General features: G+C 41.8%; 2 protein-coding genes across 11 annotated transcripts in view; both read right to left on the bottom strand.

Moving 5' to 3' along the window:
• Nucleotides 1–6: 6 nt before the first annotated feature.
• Nucleotides 7–5,530, bottom strand: LOC139028695 (uncharacterized). Of its 8 annotated transcripts, none has more exons than XM_070446689.1 (8): nucleotides 4,443–5,530; nucleotides 2,068–2,586; nucleotides 1,524–1,626; nucleotides 1,422–1,473; nucleotides 1,336–1,369; nucleotides 1,191–1,260; nucleotides 1,054–1,140; nucleotides 7–1,001 (listed from the first exon to the last, which is right to left on the bottom strand). In XM_070446689.1, exons 1-2 carry the CDS (start codon nucleotides 5,322–5,324, stop codon nucleotides 2,422–2,424), a joined length of 1,047 nt encoding a protein of 348 aa, XP_070302790.1. In that variant the 5' UTR covers nucleotides 5,325–5,530; the 3' UTR covers nucleotides 7–1,001; nucleotides 1,054–1,140; nucleotides 1,191–1,260; nucleotides 1,336–1,369; nucleotides 1,422–1,473; nucleotides 1,524–1,626; nucleotides 2,068–2,421. The 8 variants fall into 8 exon arrangements, 7 of the variants coding, with proteins under 7 accessions (XP_070302790.1, XP_070302792.1, XP_070302787.1 ...); XM_070446691.1 differs by having other exon boundaries at nucleotides 1,054–1,087; XM_070446686.1 differs by lacking the exon at nucleotides 1,336–1,369 and having other exon boundaries at nucleotides 1,191–1,330; nucleotides 1,407–1,473.
• A 12,223-nt stretch (nucleotides 5,531–17,753) lies between these two features.
• snx7 (sorting nexin 7) overlaps nucleotides 17,754–19,025 on the bottom strand; it is a 38,433-nt gene continuing 37,161 nt past the window's right edge. For 2 of the 3 annotated variants that reach the window (XM_024000168.2, XM_024000170.2), the window contains exon 10: nucleotides 17,754–18,096. In XM_024000168.2, coding sequence (XP_023855936.1) covers nucleotides 18,016–18,096 — 81 coding nt within the window. In that variant the 3' untranslated portion in view covers nucleotides 17,754–18,015. The remainder of the gene's footprint in view (nucleotides 18,097–19,025) is intronic. The other variant, XM_024000169.2, reaches the window with a different exon arrangement.

Below are 19,025 nucleotides of genomic sequence, written 5' to 3'. Positions count from 1 at the left end.
GATACAGTGAAAGGAGCACAATGTCGCTAATCGTTTAGTAATTACTTTAAGTCTATTGTTGATACATATGAAATCATGTGACAGGGAACTGTGTCACTGTCTCACAGGCCAATATTGAGATTTTTTGTGTTATGGTGAAACGTCATTGTCTTACTATGATTCTCTCAGATATAAATGTATGTAACTGAGGTGCACCAATACCACATCTGTCACTGGTGAAATTTGAAAAGGGTCTTTCGACCTAAGACACCTCAGAGTATGCAGAAAAAATACTGCACTTTGGGATGCAAGCTGCAATTCGATCGACCAACCCCTGTCAATGCGAAAATAGTTTTAAGAGGAGCAATAACATTCATTTTGTGACGGTTTTGCCCATGAGTAGAGAAGAGCAGAGCATAATATTGATGTCCCCATTATGTTGCCCCTGAAATCTATATTTTTGTAATGATCACTAAAGCACTTAACTATCATAAAGGACACAACAACACAGGAACATGATAACAGCACCACTTTAAAATCAAGCTTGACTCAAAAACGCAGGCAAGATGGCCGCCCATACCGCTGCTGCTTGGAAAATATACATAATTATGTCTAGAACATTCAGGATTTGTAAAATCTGCTAACATGTGCATTGCAAGACCTAACGGTTAGTGTTATTATATTCAAATGATGGAAAAAGTGAACTGTATAAAATGTACACATACTGTAGGTCAATATCCTTCTGTCAGACATTATGGCTGTCTATTTTCTTATGCTTGTGCACTTTATGTATGTGTGTGTTTGTTCACAAAAAGTACAGTACATGTGTTAATGGACTAGTATTACTTTAACATAGCTATACCATGTTATACAAGTACACATGACTATGTTCCGATTTTTTTGTACTCTGACTTTAATATTTCCTCTATGTTGTATTACAACCTCTACTACATACTCATACATTTGGTTACACTGCATACTCATACATTTGGTTACACTACATACTCATACATTTGGTTACACTACATACTCATACATGTTGTTACACTACACATACCTTTTTGTTAACTACACATTCATACCTTTTTGTTAAACTACACATTCATACCTTTTTGTTAAACTACATCATTCATACCTTTTTGTTAAACTACACATTCATACCTTTTTTAAATCACATATTCATACTTTTTGTTAAACTACCATATTCATACATTTTTGTTAAACTACACATTCATACCTTTTTGTTAAACTACAAATTCATACCTTTTTGTTAATCTAACACTTCATACCTTTTTGTAAACTACACATTCATACCTTTTTGTTAAACTACACATTCACACCTTTGGTTAAACTAACATTCATACCTTTTTGTTAAACTACACATTCATACCTTTTGTTAAACTACACATTCATACCTTTTTGTTAACACTACACATTCATACCTTTTGGTTAAACTACACATCCATACCTTTTGGTTAAACTACACATTCATACCTTTTTGTTAACTACACATCCATACCTTTTGGTTAATCTACAATTCATACCTTTTTGTTAAACTACACATTCATTACCTTTTTGTAAACTACACATTCATACCTTTTGGTAAACTACACATTCCATACTTTTGGTTAAACTACACATTCATACCTTTTGGTTAACTACACATTCATACACTTTTGGTAAACAACATTCATCCTTTACATCTTTAAACATACATATTTCACTACCTTTTGTTAAACTACACATTCATACCTTTTTGTTAAACTACATTCATACCTTTTTGTTTAAACTACACATTCATACCTTTTTGTTAAACTCACACATTCATCACCTTGGTTAAACTACATTCCATACCTTTTTGTAAACTACACATTCATACCTTTTGCTTTTACTAACTCACATCCATACCTTTTGTTAAACTACACATTCATACCTTTTTGTTAAACTACATATTCATACCTTTTGTTAAACTACACATTCATACCTTTTGTAAACTACAATACATACCTTTTGTCTTTAAACTACACATTCATACCCTTTGGTTAAACTACACATTCATACCTTTTGGTTTAATCTACACATTCATACCTTATTGGTTAACTTTTGGTCCATAGACAAGACTTTCATGCAACCTAGCTACTGATCTTTTTTTTAAATGACCGTTTTTTCTTCTTGTTCTTCCCTGGTTTGAAGTCAGACTGTTACATTGTCATTATTTAGCATAGTGAATCATTTTGTATGGATGTTGTTGATATTCTGGTCACCCAGTTGTTTTACCAAACTTCTATTTCATTCCTTTGTCTTTTTATCATGACCTTTTACACTGTAGACAAAATTCAATTTACAGTCTTGGAATAAAAAAGAATTATATCAAGARTGCTCGCTCCTCCTATCCATTCACTAACCTACTCTGAATACTAAATATCTTGTTATTTGCTTGAGTCAAGTTTGTCTGTTGTGAAGGATATGTTGAAAATCATCTCCAAATTGTCCTTCTTCCCTGACATGAGACAGATTGACTGACCTACACTGTAAAAGATGCACAATGTGCAGTAGGGTGACATCACACTCGTTCTGCCGCTGGTTCCTTGACTGACTCTCGGAGTCCTACGGAAGACAGACAAGAAAACAAACAAACAAACCATCCATCACAAGAGAGAACAAGCGGCAGAGAGCCATTTACAACAGTCAGTCACCAGAGTAGAGATACATGCTGTAGAACAGAGCATTGCTGAAGCTGTTGTCTGCCTCCCAAACGGCACCAAAACCCTTAGGGGATTTGGTCAAAAGTAGTGCACTATATAGGATATAGGGTGCCATTTGTGACACAGCTTTCCCTCATTCTATAGAATCTCCTGGAACACTGATCTGTCTTATCTGTCCCCTGTGGGACATATCAAGTGTCTCGGAGGAGTGCTGATTAATGATCAGTTTAGCCTGTTAGATCATCTTTTAATAACACTACATAGACGTGGGGATCTGATCCTAGATCAGCACTCCTATTCTGAGACATTTGATACAGCCCGACATCTACAGGTGCACAAAGGCCACTTCTGAGGGGGTTTCTCTCTCTGTGACTTACAACAGCATTCCCACCTCTGGTAAAAAAAAAAAAAAAACACATGGGAAAGGAATTGGTTTGTTAACTTAGTCTGTCGGAAATACTTAAAGTGCTATAGTAGCGCTTATTCGAAGGAACATACCAGAAAAAAATATATATGATATGTGATGATGTGACAAATACAGTCCATTTCATAGAGAAGAGAAAACAGAGTCTCTCAGACTTACTAGTACTGTCACCATACAATATCCACTCTGAATGAGGAATGATGAGTTTGAAGGACTTCTCTGCATGACTTTGAAGTGCCTCTGTCGTTCTGAATACAATGTCTTCAATTGACAAAATCGCACCCATTCAATCTATGCGAACATTCATCCATATGTGAACTTCAAATCTTCAAAGACTTTCCAAGCATATGTGCCGTTTGATCCACTTGATCCACTTTGTGTTGCCATGGAAATTAATGATGTATTGGATCAAATGGATCCTGGGGTTTCTAAAGAACCTATAGAGTTATTACAAACCTATTAGAATGTACTACATAAAGAAAGACATTCATATTCTGGTCTTGAATCGTGTTCACTTGAAGCAATTCTAAATATAACAATGTCCTTGTGATCTTTGTTGCGAGCTGAAAGCACCTGTTTCAATTGAGACTGAAATGTTTTGTAAAGGGTGCTGCTGAGAATACTTCATGTTTTGTAAAGGGTGCTGCTGAGAATACTTCATGTTTTGTAAAGGGTGCTGCTGAGAATACTCATGTTTTGTAAAGGGTGCTGCTGAGAATACTTCATGTTTTGTAAAGGTGCTGCTGAGAATACTTCATGTTTTGTAAAGGGTGCTGCTGAGAATACTCATGTTTTGTAAAGGGTGCTGCTGAGAATACTTCATGTTTTGTAAAGGGTGCTGCTGAGAATACTTCATGTTTTGTAAAGGGTGCTGCTGAGAATACTTCATGTTTGTAAAGGGTGCTGCTGAGAATACTTCATGTTTTGTAAAGGGTGCTGCTGAGAATACTTCATGTTTTGTAAAGGGTGCTGCTGAGAATACTTAATGTTTGACGAGAAAGCCGGAAGAATAGTAGTATTATTACAGTAAAGCAGGATGTCATTATGTTTCCATTCACAGCCATTTACATAGACCAGAGAAATTAAAAAGGTATCAATGTGGTCTTCATTTAGAATTTAGATTTTCCAACGATAATTACGTTCCAATTTTATTTGGAGGTGAAGAATACAGGAGTGGTTGACAGATGGGCAGCTTCTGTTATGCACATGCAACTAGTAAATGATGGTGGCAGCACTTAACTGGCAGTACTGAGCTGACCTGCCAGTCTGGCAGGATGTGTACACTCTGAGTGGAGTGACAGAGAGAGTCGCCATGGAGCTGTGGAAATACTCACCCAAGGCCATGTCGATCCTTCACCCCACCGCAAGGATTCTTCTCTGGGCATCTGTCTCCCTTTTCCAACCCCACCTCCACTTCTCTGGTCCCTCCTGGAGCCGCTGACCTCCCGTCCATCCTGTTGGCTGGCTCCTTGGCTGTCTTTAGCACAGCCAGAGAGCCCAGTATCTGGAAGATGTGTCTGGGTTTGGCTGCCCCTGGATACACCAGAACCACAATCACTATTATGCAGAAGGCTGGTGAGACTGTGGCTGTCAACTGATGCCCCAGAGAACTTTCTCACTTTCCAGGAGTGGTGTTCTGGTTGACCGACCCGCACCTGTGCTCCGCCGTCCCCGACGGGCTCCCCAAGCAACCTCCAACCCACCGGTCTGGTTCCAGTTCCAGATGTGCTCGGGCTCACATGGTTCACACAGTTCATCCTAGAGGGCATACGTCGGCACAGCTCCAGTATCTCACAGCCAGATGCTCTAATTGGGTTTTGGAGGTCTGGCAGGATTCTGGAAGGGAGCCGAGATGGTTCAGGGTTCTGTGCCACCATCGCCCTACACCGCCATGGCACTGCTAGTTCCTCTGCAGACTGCTCTACACACGAAGAGGCTGGACCCCAATGGGACCTGGTCAGTGGCAGCAGTCGCTGCTTCAGTCTCTGTTGTTTGATGTTTGTTTGTTCAGATTGTGGTGAGGAACATTTTTTGCTTTCAGCAACTTTTCTATTCTTCTGAGGCGGAGGATCGTCGACGCCCGTTTGGGAATGCGTCTGAGCACAGTTGGAATTGGACGTGTTAAATCTCTCCCAGCGGGGGTTAGTTTGGAGCTGTCTGGGAGATTTCACTGGGAGAGGAACGAGATTGGCAGTGAGCTTCTCCTCTATCTCCATCCCATCCCCCACTTCTTCTACTGCAWAGGACCATGGCCCAGTTATCAAATGGGACGACACTACGATATTCCTCACATCCAAACATCTGCAGTTCAGATTTAACTCTCTTCTAACCCTCTGGCGTCCGTGAAATTCATTCTCATCTGGGGGAGAAAAAAATTACGGGAGAATGTTCATGTTTACAGCTCTAATCTTGTCACACTACTCAGCTGTGGGAGTGTGTTAGACTACAGCACGAGCCCTCGAACCAACGCATTGAAATCAGTTCATTACAAATGCAAAAGTGATAGAAGACAAAGTGAATAATTTACATGGAGAAAATGCCATCGTTAGGGATTTAATGATTAAACAGGATAGGTATGTTTGTTCTCAGCCATACTACAAAGCCTTGACACCAATGTCAGTGATGTTCACCCTCAGCCTTTTCGCTGTGTTTAGATCACACACATTCTTTAGAAAAGAAATAGCATAGGAAAAAAATTCCTTCAAGCAAACAGACCCAAAAGCCAAAAGAGTGTTACCACCCTTACYGAAAAACCACATGAATTGCACGTGATCTCATGTGAAATAAATGTGACAACATGGGGATGCAAAATTTCACCAACCTTTGAACATTTTGAAAGTTTTTCAAATGTGAAACTGCAATGTCACATGTAAATCTGCTATTCACATGTGAGATTCATGAAAATATATTCATGAAAATATAAAATGGTATGGATGTTTTAAGGTAAGTGGTACGCTGTTCAGCTAAAATAGTGTAAACATCTTGAATCAATATGAATACACTTGACATGATCACTTAGTGCTGACTTTTCAAAAGGACCCCACCTGGGATTTAAACTCAAAACCTCTGGATTCGGAGTATGCTGATCTTTTTCCTGCACCACAAACTCCACCACATTCTCAGGAGTCACCTACACATTCACTACCTATACTACATTTCTAAGCAAAAGAGTGGCACAAAAGAGTGCCACTCAAGGACATTCAGAGACTTGTCCCAAAGCCTCTCATGTGTTGTCTTGGCTGTGTGCTCAGTGTCGTTGTCCTGTTGGAAGGTAAACCGTCTCCACAGTCTGAGGTCCTGAGCGCTCTGGAGCAGGTTTTCATCAAGGATCTCTGTACATTGCTCCGTTCATACAGTATTTGCCTCGATCCTGACTAGTCTCCCAGTCCCTGCCGCTGAAATACATCCCCACAGCATGATGCTGCCACCATCATGCTTCACCGTAGGGATGGTGCCAGGTTTCCTCCAGACGTGACGCTGGCATTCAGGCCAAAGAGAATCTTGGTCTGAGAGTCTTTAGGTGCCTTTTGGCAAACTCCAAGCGGGCTGTCATGTGCCTTTTACTGAGGAGTGGCTTCCTTCTGGCCACTCTACCATAAAGGCCTGATTGGTGGAGTGCTACAGAGATGGTTGTCCTTCTGGAAGTTTCTCCCATCTCCACAGAGGAACTCTAGAGCTCTGTCAGAGTGACCATCGGGTTCTTGGTCACTTCCCTGACGAAGGCCCCTCTCCCCCGATTGCTCAGGTTGGCCGGGCAGCCAGCTCTAGGAAGAGTCTTGGTGGTCCCAAGCTTCTTCCATTTAAGAATGATGGAGGCCACTGTGTTCTTGGGGGAACTTCAGAAATGTTTTGGTACCCTTCCCCAGATCTGTGCCTTGGCACAATCTTGTCTCAGAGCTCTACGGACAATTCCTTCGAACTCATGGCTTTGTTTTTGCTCTGACATGCACTGTCAACTGTGGGACTTTATATAGACAGGTGTTCCAAATCATGTCCAATCAATTGAATTTACCACAGGTGGACTCCAATCAAGTTGTAGAAACATCTCAAGGAAGATCAATGGAAACATTTAATACATTTGCTAAAATTTCAAAAAAACWTTTTTCACTTTGTCATTATGGGGTATTGTGTGTAGATCGCTGAGGATTTTTTTTATTTAATCAATTTTAGAAGAAGGCTGTAACGTAACAAAATGTGGAAAAAGTCAAGGGGTTTGAATACTTTCCAAAGGCACTGTATCTTATTTGGAATGAGTTTAATATGCAGATACATTACACTGTATAGTGTATGCGTGATGTTCCAGGGACATCTTAACAACTAATTTTTGTTTGCTGGGAAATCTCGTGAAAACATTCACATGTGAAACTTCATGTGAAATATCATCGCATGTGAAGTGTTCCAAAACCACATGGTTTCACTTGATTTCACATGTGAAAGGTTATTTGATCACAAGAAAATCTCAAAACATGAACATTTCACACGTGAAATCATGTGTTTTTTCCATAATGGCTTGCAACCTTGATCAGTGGGTCTTTTTCCATAACCATATTTCCCCCCCCACTGACTGGATCCAGTTACAGATTGAGAGAGCCCCATTTGAATGGCTGACACAACCTGGTCCTGTTGCAGTCATGATGAATCACTGAGCCTGACTATAATTACAGTGCTCTGTCCACACAGGCCCAAACACTGATCGATGACTTACTCAAGCCAAAGGCTGTCTTCCGGAACAGTAGCTTGGTTGGTCCACCACAGAAGGCTCTGGACAAGACATCTCTTAAAGCTCCCATCCCACCACAGGATAATAAATTAGGAGTGTTTTATAGACAAGGGCGCACTCCATTTAACCCCTCACCTGCTGCAGTGCAGGTGAGTGTTACTGTTAGGATACTATAGGGACAGTACTTTTTGGTACAACGGTGTAATATGGGGACAGTACTTTTAGGTACAAAGGTGTAATATTGGGACAGTAATTTAAGGTACAAAGGTGTAATATTGGGACAGTAATTTAAGGTACAGAGGTGTAATATTGGGACAGTAATTTAAGGTACGGTGTTTCTGAACGTAGCTACATGTACAGCCCCGGTAATATATATATATTTTTTTCCCTCCCCAATTTCGTGGTATCCAATTGGTAGTAGTTACAGTCTTGTCTCATCGCTGCAACTCCCGTACGGACTCAGGAGAGGTGAAGGTCGAGAGCCATGCGTCCTCCGAAACACAACCCAACCAAGCCGCACTGCTTCTTGACACAATGCACATCCAACCCGGAAGCCAGCCGCACCAATGTGTCAGAGGAAACACCGTACACCTAGCGACTTGGTCAGCATGCACTGCGCCTGGCCCGACACAGGAGTCGCTAGTGCACGATGAGACAAGGATATCCCTGCCCGGCCAAACCCTCCATAACCCGGACGACGCTGGGCCAATTGTGCGCCGCCCCATGGGCCTCCCCGTCGCGGCCGGCTGCAACAGACCCTGGGCTCGAACCCAGAATCTCTTGTGGCACAGCTAGCACTGCGATGCAGTGCCTTAGACCACTGCGCCACCCGGGAGGCCCAGCCCCAGTAATATTGGTGTATCTTTTTTTTGTGACCTTTTTATTCAGTTTAGTCATTTTTCGTTTTTAGAGGGAGGTTACATGTACAGAACCAATCAAATAAATACATTCAAGTTAACCTAAACCCATTCCCCCCCTCAGTCCCCATCCACCCACCCGCATCCTCCCTCCCCACCCGGAAACCATGCTATTTATCGCAGCAGTGCTGCCTGCCAGCAGTAATCTTCTCTGATTGATTAAGAGATTCAAAGGGCTATCATTGTTAAGTAAAAAATAGATGGAAAGCATTGAATATTTAAAGTGGAACTGACAGTGTTTCAGCAACGTGAAATCTTATAAAAATCTGTTCATATACATCCCCAGGATGAATATGACATCTTTTTTTACAAGTGAGCACTTAGATATGGCCATTTTCTGGCACTCATAAATTCATAGAATGTTTGGGAATCACGTAGAGTAAGGCATTTGTGAAAATTCTATAGCAATATAGAGTGGGAAAGCGGCCGTGCGATCATACAATTGATAGACACTGTAGTAAATAAAACCTAATATAAACATCTGTCTTGTCCAGTACCAGAGTTTATGCAGACCGGTGCGCCATAGCCAATCAGAGCTATAGTAGGCCTTTATGCAAATAAACCATTTGCCACACGGGCCTGCCATCATTCACTTTGAACTGGACTGTGTGTTTACAGGCGGTAGGACCTGCCATCATTCACTTTGAACTGGACTGTGTGTTTACAGGCGGTAGGACCTGCCATCATTCACTTTGAACTGGACGGTGTGTTTACAGGCGATGGCAACAGCGCAACTTTAGATCATCAGAACACATTCACCAAAAGCCACAAAATACACCTGAATGGATTTCTGCAAATATGTAAATACTACAGGAGTCCTCTTAGATTTGGGAATTTTACAGCTTGTCTAAAACCACATTTTGACAACTGAATGGGAACTTGCCTGCCTGCCCACTCATTTGATCGATGCCAAATACATTTGATTGAAAACTAAGTTGTTCAAGTGTGTCAGAGTGCGCAATAGGTCATTACTAATTCAGAGAATTGTCAGATGTCTGTTCTTAAATTCAGAGCGTTCCGCTCTCCGAGCGTTCAGGTGCACACTGCACTATTGACACTGGACTCTCTGGCCGAGGAGTAGGGTTGATCCAAGCGTTCCTCACAATGTTGGCAGTCAAGCACACAAGTTAACTGGCTAAAGTTGGCTAGCTTGCTAGCTATTTCCAGTGAGAGAACACCTCACTCTCAAATGAGAGAACACCTCACTCTGACCATTTTACTCGGCATAGCAGAACTGGTTAGGCTGTTTTCATGTTATCTAGAGCGTGAGTGACTAACTGTGCTGCTGGCAACAATTGAATAACTTTTTTTTGCCAGTCATATTCAGCGGGTGTTGCGTGTTTGTAAATGCATCAGTTATATTGCACCCTGGCACACTCAGATGTGTGCTCTGAAATCGGAGTAAGTCAGAGTGAATTTATGAACGCAAGAGATATGCTAACTGGATAACAGTCATTTAAGTTCAGCATAGCTAGAAAAGCGATTCACATTTCTTGCTAGCTAAACAAAGGACACCTGCATCTCTAGCTGTAGCCACCAAAATATTATATGAGGGGAAAGGTAACATGACATCTTCTCAGCAGCTAGCTAGCTAACGTCAGGCTCCGTGATTTTAGCTTGCTAAATAAATAGCTAGATAAATAGATACACTAGCCTATTAGCCACATTATGATTGACCTAGGATCATTGCCCGTGTTAGTTTGATTGTATTGACATTCCCAGCATTAGTTACATTTGTCCATTTATGTCCAAAATATCGAGTCATTGACACTGAAACAGTGCATTCCAAATGGGTGGTGGCAGCAAACAATGTACCAGGCCAGCTGTGATTTACAATCTGATAGGAATATTTTTTGAACTAATGTACCAAGAAATATATTGGTGAATTATATTAATCGTGCATTGAACTGCATCCATATATTCTGCCAACAATTCTGCCTTACTGTACGTCATGGAATTTTGTGCTGAAAATAACCTATTTATAAAACCTCTTATAAAGTTGGTTTTTGTTTTGCCTCTGCTATTCTTATTATCCATGGAACCCCTGGCCCATGCAATTCGTCAATCGATAAAAATAACACAAATTTCTCAAAAATATACTGATGACTTCATCTCATTATACGCAGAGTGATATTTTTATATATCTAGACAATGTATCTCAATCGCTCCCAAACACATTGAAGCTCAGAGATATATTTAGCTTCATCTCAAGTTATAAAATGAATCTAACCAAATCAGCCCTACTGCCTCTCAATACCCCGATGGAGGACTCCATCTCTACTTATGGAATCCCAATCGTTTCCCATTTTAAATATTTGTAAGTAGATATAATTCCCTTTTGAGATAAAACCATTGCCAGCAATTTTCACAGAACACTCAATTCAATCCGACCTCAGTAGATGGAATAATATCCCAGTTGCTTTAACCGGCAGAATATCTATTGTCAAAATGAATATACTGCCATGGCTGAATTTCATATAGTTCAATGTTTCCCATGACTCCCCCTTCTGGCTATTGAGATAAAATTCATAGTGCGGCTTAAAAATGTATATGCCAAGGTAAACGATCCCGGATAAAATGTAGAAAGTGGGAAAGATGTAGGAGGACAATTCGTACCAAACTTTACATTGTATTTCCAGACACTAGCATTTCGCTCCATCATAAATTGGTTTACGTCCAACCGGCCTCACAACCGCAAACAACGTATAACCACGGCAACCCAGMACCTCCACATCCGGCTTCTTCACCTGTGGAGTCGTCTGACACCAACCACTCAGACAGCTGATGAAACTGTGGGTTTGCACAACCAAAGAATTTCTGCAAAACTGTCAGAAACCGTCTCAGGGAAGCTCATCTGTGTGCTTGTCATCCTCACCATGGTCTTGACCTAACTGCAGTTTGGCATCGTAACTGATTTCAGTGGGCACTGGCACACTGGAGAAGTGTGCTCTTCACGGATGAATCCCGGATTCAACTGTAGCGGGCAGATGGCAGAATGATGCTGATGTCATTTTGTGAACAGAGTGCCCCATGGTGGCGGTGGGGTTATGGTATGGGCAGGCATAAGCTACCGACAACAAACATAATTGCATTTTATCGATTGCAATTTGAATGCACAGAGATACCGTGACGAGATCCTGAGGCCCATTGTCGTGCCATTCATCATCGCCATCACCTCATGTTTCAGCATGCAAGGATCTGTACATAATTCCTTTAAGCTGAAAATCTCCCAGTTCTTCCATGGCCTGCATACTCACCAGACATGTCACKGATTGAGKATGTTTGGGATGCTCTGGATCGACGTGTGCGACAGCATGTTCCAGTTTCAGCCAATATCCAGCAACTTCGCACAGCCATTGAAGAGGATTGGGACAACATTACACAGGTCAAAATCAACAGCCTGATCAACTCTATCTTAAGGAGATGTGTCGCACTGCATGAGGCAAATCGTGGTCAGACCACATACTGACTGGTTTTCTGATCCACACCCCTACTTTTTTTAAGGTATCTGTGACTAAAGAATAGGGCCTAAGGAATTTATTTAAATTGACTGATTTCTTTATATGAACTGTATTTTCTCAAAAGTGGGGTTACAAGTTTTATCAACTTTCAAAGCAGAATAACTTTCCCATTGTTTCTCAACTGCAGTGTATGATATACCATCTTCTAGCTCTGTGTCTCTTCTTTTATCCAATGTAAAAAAAATACAATTTCAAATTTTGCTTCATAGGACTGAATCCAGGTGGTAGATATCCTCATTGTTATTAGCAATATGGTCTAAATTAAGTCAAACATAAAAATGTAATAAAGGAATTGTGCGGAAGCCCATTGGGGACTGGCAATCTATCCTAAACAGTTTAGCCCATAGGGATGCAATGTGCTGTAGCCCCACAAGGAAGCAACCCCAGTCTGTATGGCACTTCAATATGTTGTCCATTGTTCATTAATTTGCCGTGGAGTCATCATTGTCTAAATACCCTGGAACATAGGAAATATAATAATAACGAAGTCCAATCTTCAGCAACAACAATAATAATAGTGTTCCTTTTACCCCATTGAGGTGGTGTCCTCATCATTGTCTTATGCTGAGGGCTGCATCACAGCCATAAGCTAGGCTGCGTGATTGTGCGTGGATAGCATACCTGAATATTGAGCCAGCCAAATTGGGGTTAGCCTAAATCTGTCGGCTCATCCCTTTGTCTGTTGGGCTTGATGTGCTTATAGAAGAAGTCTTGAACCTCCTTGGCAGTAGAAAACGTGTTTGTTGTATTCTGGAAGGTCAAGATGAGTTTTGCAGGGTGGCTGAAGCAGCATCTCTAATATTGGTATTTCTGAATGTTGCTACATGTACAGGCACAGCAATATGGGTGTTTCTGTTCATAATAGCTGCTTCCTGGTTCCACAGTATCATTTATCCCAGCAGGTGAACCAACCCACACAGTGTCACTCTGCTGTTGCTGTCTCTTATACACATCTAGATGTGTATAAGAGACAGCACATACACACACAGTACTGGCTATTGCACTCTCTCCTGCTGTTCATACACAGAGCCACATTAAATAAGAGTGCCATAGGGACGTCAATCAGTCAAAAAACATGCACGCAAACACGCACGAGCATGCACACACATGCACACACATCCGCGGGCACACATTTACATTACATTTACATTTAAGTCATTTAGCAGACGCTCTTATCCAGAGCGACTTACAAGTTGGTGCATTCACCTTATGATATCCAGTGGGATATCACAAACAAGATACAAAAAAAACATGGGGACATCTGTCGGCATCTGTTGACTACCTTTATGAGCCATTCATGTTACATTTACTGAACACGATGATGTGTTTTCCTTTTATTCTGGTTTTATGGAGCTTTGCCATTACCCAATGTTCAGCTTCGCTTCCAGGAAAGGCAAAGGCTGGAATCAGGATTTTGAGGTTTGTTATGATCTGAGACTGAATGATGGTGACTGAGTGAAAAACTCTGATTACTTACCGCCTGGTCCATTATCTGGCTCGGAACCCTCCCAAGCGCTGCACAGAGGATTCTTCTTCTCTCTTTTCATCTTTTCTGAGAAGAGGGATACGGAGAAAGATAAGGAGGCGCCACAATCAAAATGCATTCTGAAAACCCCTGTCAATTAGGTTTCAAAACATCCCAGCAGTTAAGTCTTTAAGTATGTCACGTGAACAACATAGGGTTTTAAACAAGATGATGCTGTTGTAAATAGTGCTATGAAAACATTGTAATGCCTATCAGGAAACACCTCAAGAACAGAACACTCAGAAGCTTATTTTCAGAATGTGAGAAAATACTATCTTTATCCCTTGTAAGTCCTTGCTCATTCATTGTATACAGCTCCTCAACATTTAATTTAAACTTGAATGTGAACAGTAGATGTATAGCAGATATGCCAAACTTTCTCCATTGTCCTCACAATGGCTACCACGGGTGTAGGGTTGTATTGTTGTGTTGGTAACCGCTTCTCTGGTCTAAACCTCGTCTAACTGGCTGACTGCCATTCTAAGGAAGTTTGTTACAAACAGCAAAAAGCTGTTTATAATGCTAAACAGCCTACCAATAGTTTTCTCCTGGCGTTGGTATTTGTACTAAATGGTTAGAGAAGACGGGCAATCTGCGATGATATCAGAWTGTAGAAGGCAGGGTTACCCAGACTCAGTGGGCTTGTCCCAAATGGCACTATAGAGAATAGGGCTCCATTTGGGACGGACAKGCTGTCTAATAGAAGCTCATTGAAGAAGATCAGAGCGACACCAATCACAGTGGAAATACAGCAGGACTTCATCATGTGCCTAGCGGGTCCAGTTGATTATGTCCGATTACGTCAGACGGAGTCTGGTCTTCTGCCTTTAGGACAAACTCTGTACACTGACTGATTTAATATTCTGATCACATTAGAACATCTGCTATACTTTTCCACGTCAGCACTGAATGAAAGCACACAAAATGTATTTTATGATTTATTGCGATAGCATGACTAGATGAGATAAATGACTAACTGTTTAGTTCCTAGAAGTGAAATGTTCCATTGCTTCATCATGTTGTATACAGGCATATTTTGACATATTGAAYAAAATACATCCAGAGACCAAAATAGACAAATAAATAATAAGAAAATATAAGGTTCTACCTTTCCCCCCCTTTAGGCTGTCCTTTGCCAGAGCCCATCTCTGTCTCTCTGTCATAACATTCTCCTGCTGTCTGCACATTGGAGCGTTCCAGGGATTTGACATGACCACGATGCCTGCCAGCGACTGCCATGCATCAATTTCACACCCACCACTCTAATTACCGCAACACACAACAGAAACCAGGAAGTTAGCCACAGTTACAGTTGGCTTGACGCTCCGAGCCAGAGGGATCAGAGAGAGAGAGGAGAGGAGCTGGTGCAGGTATTTTAATAAGACAAAAAATGAAATGGAACAATACAAGTTCCTTGTCTGTTTTTTCTCTCTTTTCCTCCCACCGCCTTCCCCACTCCCCTAAGACTTTTTTTTCATGAACACCGCAGTAGAGAGCTTCAAAATCCATTCAGTAGTGTATGGTAAGCTATACCTCCCTKTCTCTTTTCACCTCACCACCAGTGAAAGCTCTAAGCTATTTGAAGTGCTAGAGATAGAGAGCAAGTGCACGTTCTAATGACTGTGTGAGTGACACTGCGCCAACTGGGCTGTATCACTCTATATGTGTTAACTATCCATCTCTGGAACTGTGCACACCACAGGTTGGTGGCACCTTAAGGTGGACGGGCTTGTGGTAATGGCTGGAGCGGAATAGGTGGAATGGTATAAAGTACATCAAACACATGATTTGATGCAATTCCATTCTCTCCATTGCAGGCATTATTACTGTATGAGCCATCCTGCCCTCAGCAGCCTACACTGTAGCACACCTGATGCTGGTGATGATAGGCACTCCTGTTGCCATTATAGCCCTCTTGTATAAATCAAATGCACATGTTTTAACTAGGAGTAACTACGTGACTGTTTTGGGCACCAACTGTCTAAAACAGTGTGTTCGTGTGCCCATCTCTGTTCTCCCCAAAGCAAAAATGTCAATGTTTGTATTGCGTAAACACAGATGATGTCTTCTGAGAGGCGTATATGTCAAAAAGATAAAGTATTGTTTATTGAACACCGTCTCTGTGAGAAAGCCCTCCAGTCAATGCATTGTTTGATTTATATCAGCTTTATTCTTTTGCTAGTTGGTTTTATTACTGATTTCATTGCTGGTTGTTGCACTGGTATATTTATAGCCTATTTTTCGTATGGTTGTTATGTGATCATTGAATGATTAAGATTTTCAATGCATCCATTAAACATGGCACAGAAACTTGAACACATCCATCCCTCAGTCATTAGCAGTCTACATTTGTGTCCCAAATGGCAGCCGATTCCCTTTATAGTTCCCTACATTAAACCAGATCCCTACGGGCCCTGGTAAAAAGTAGGGCACTATAAAAGGAATAGGTTGCCATTACGGACACATACTAAAATAGCTAAACCTCTCCATTCATTCATCAGCTTCCTGTGTCTCCATCTCGATTAATGTTGAATCAGATAGCGAATGGAGGAAGACTCCCCCTGCACCCCTCTGTTTGACCCGGCAGTGGGGCAGGCAGGCGGGAATCTTGGAAAGCCCTGCCATACTACCATGCTTGCTCACAGCCTCGCATCGCATGGAAGTTCTTCTGAGCTACTGGAATATTCATACCCACATGGCAGGGCCAGCGTTCACTACAGCATAGCAAATCTGGTTATGTGTATCCTAAATAGCACCCTATCCCCTATGTAGCACACTACTTTTTGACCAGAGCCCTATGGGTCCTGGTGAAAAGTAGTACACGAAATACAGAATAGGTTGCCATTTCAGGTGCAGGTTGTCTGTTGAGGTGGTAAATGTGTCCTCCTCACCTCAGGGGTAAACTATTAGTTATTCAGAACGGCTTGATCAAAGGAACCAGTTGGAACTGTGGAGGTAAAGGAGTCCATGAGAAATCACCAAACATGGTCCATAGTTTAAACTTGATTAACACACACACGCAATCTAATATTATATTCTAATGGGATGCTTTGTAACACTGTATTGACGCCAGTTCTGATGTGTCCCAAACGGCACCACATTCCCTTTATAGTTCACAACTTTTGACCAGAGCCCTGTCAGAAGTAGTGCACTATATAGGGAATAGAGTGCCATTTGGGAAGTACCTCTGGTTATAGCTCAGCTCTTGGTTTAACAAGCATGTGCTTTTCTTTCCTCTCGTTGCTCGTTCTATATTCAATAAAGTGCAGATAAAGGGCCTAATTTCAGGGCACTGTTATTTTGAGGGTTCTTTAATGTTTAATGTGATTAGGCCTTTAGAGTGGGTAACCTAGTTAAGCAGGGAACATGCATCTCTACTCAACTGTCCGTTCTCACACACGTACAGCATGAAAATCCCCCCAATTGACAAAGCAAAACAAAATGTATGCCACAAAAAAACTATTTTCGATTACAATTTGCACTATGACGTTTATAGTAGAGAGATTTTGGTTTGATGTAACGAGACACTGCTGTGAAAATGTATTATGCATTATATTTCATGATCAATGGAAAAGATTGCATTTTTCTGAAGTTTAGCATGGTTTTCTTTTCAGACGGTAGTGTTCGTCATAAGCGTCGCAGATCGTAATATCTTGAAAAGCACCTACATGAAAATAACATTGATGTCACTGTTAAGACTAACTACAAGCCAATAGCTTAGGCTCCATAAAACACCATGCACTGAGAAAACACAATGTAGCAATCCATTTTATTATGCCAACATCTTAAAAACCCAATTTAAAGCTTTACAAAGAGAAAAATGTGTATAGTAAAAAACAAAAATGTGGCACTCTAGTTTATTTTCTGTTATCAAAATACCATAGTGAGTCATTGTAAAACAGGTAAACAAGTAAAGTATGTCATCGTATTGCTGTGAAAATCATGGTGGATCCATCAGTGTATTCAGTATATCTACCCCTCAGATCCAGGGCTGTACATACAGAAGCCCTAAGGCAGCGGCTGGCTGATCATGCATATTTAAAGATCTCTCAGATTTATCACAGTCTGTGCTAAAGTGACTTTAAAGTGAAGCTTCATTGGAATGATTAGGGTTAAATTCCAGGAGTCCTCCAGGTTGTGCTGGAAGATGTCTTTGGCTGTGCCCTCTGGATAGGGGGTGGTGGGCAGAGGGTTGTGTAATAGAGAAGAAGTGCATCGTGGGGGTTAGGGGGTGTTGTCTCTGTCAGTCTCCTCGCTGGGTTCTGTTCTCTGGGAGAGAAGGAAGGTCTCCCACACTGCCAGACACTGGAGGAGAGAACACCCACATCATCAGGTTATGACAGACCGGTAAGACTCACACACACAATCATTCAGTTGAAACGGCAGGTCTGTGAACTTTCGAGCCAGTCAGTATGTTTCCACACATCAATAAAACCTTCCGCTCTGTCATCTAAACTTCCAAAGTAATAGCTGTCTGTTTAATGGCCGCCGTAAGTCAGACACACATGGCATGCCTCAATTCAGCAGCCAATTTCGTTCACAGGCTCCGGCTGCTCCCTGGACTTCTGTCTCATCTATTTGTCACTTGACAAGGTTGTGATTAATGTTCTGACCAAAACAGAGCCAAGCACCCACCCAAACAGCCCTATTCCCTCGGTCTCCATCCTCCCCCCTCCAGCCAACATCTAAACATCCCCTTCCCGTTCTCCTCTCACCCTGCCTCCTCTCCTCTCACCCCAATCTTCCACACCCACCCAACCCTTCACTCCACTCTCCATCCTTCTCTCCTCTTCCAAACTTAGCCAACATGACAGTGGCAAGAGGCTCTCGTGTGTAGCCAGCTGACTGCCATGTCACTAGTGCTTAATCATGATGACACCTTCACCACGGGACACAGACTCAGTCTGACCTTTACCTATCAGCCTCACTGACGGGGCCCAGAAGGCAGAGCTAACCAGAGTTTGGACATAGCTGCTTTACACAATAGGTTATACAGGGACAGAGCGCAGGGCTAACCAGAGTATGGACAAAGCTGGTTTACACAATAGGTTATACAGGGACAGAGCTAACTAGAGAGCCGGAACAGAGTTGCTGTACACTAGAGACCATGGGTTATACAAGGACAGGGACAGAGAGCAGAGCAGTGCTAAGTACAGCACAAGGGGGGGGGCGAAAAGCGAGGGGGCGGAAAAAGTTACCATAGACTAGACAAAGCTTTACAGAGCACAGGGACA

This window comes from Salvelinus sp. IW2-2015, linkage group LG14 (genome assembly GCF_002910315.2).
Source record: "Salvelinus sp. IW2-2015 linkage group LG14, ASM291031v2, whole genome shotgun sequence".
NCBI classification, from domain to species: domain Eukaryota; kingdom Metazoa; phylum Chordata; class Actinopteri; order Salmoniformes; family Salmonidae; genus Salvelinus; species Salvelinus sp. IW2-2015.
The sequence above is the reverse complement of the archived record's forward strand: the minus strand, read 5'-3'. Positions and strand labels throughout refer to the sequence as shown.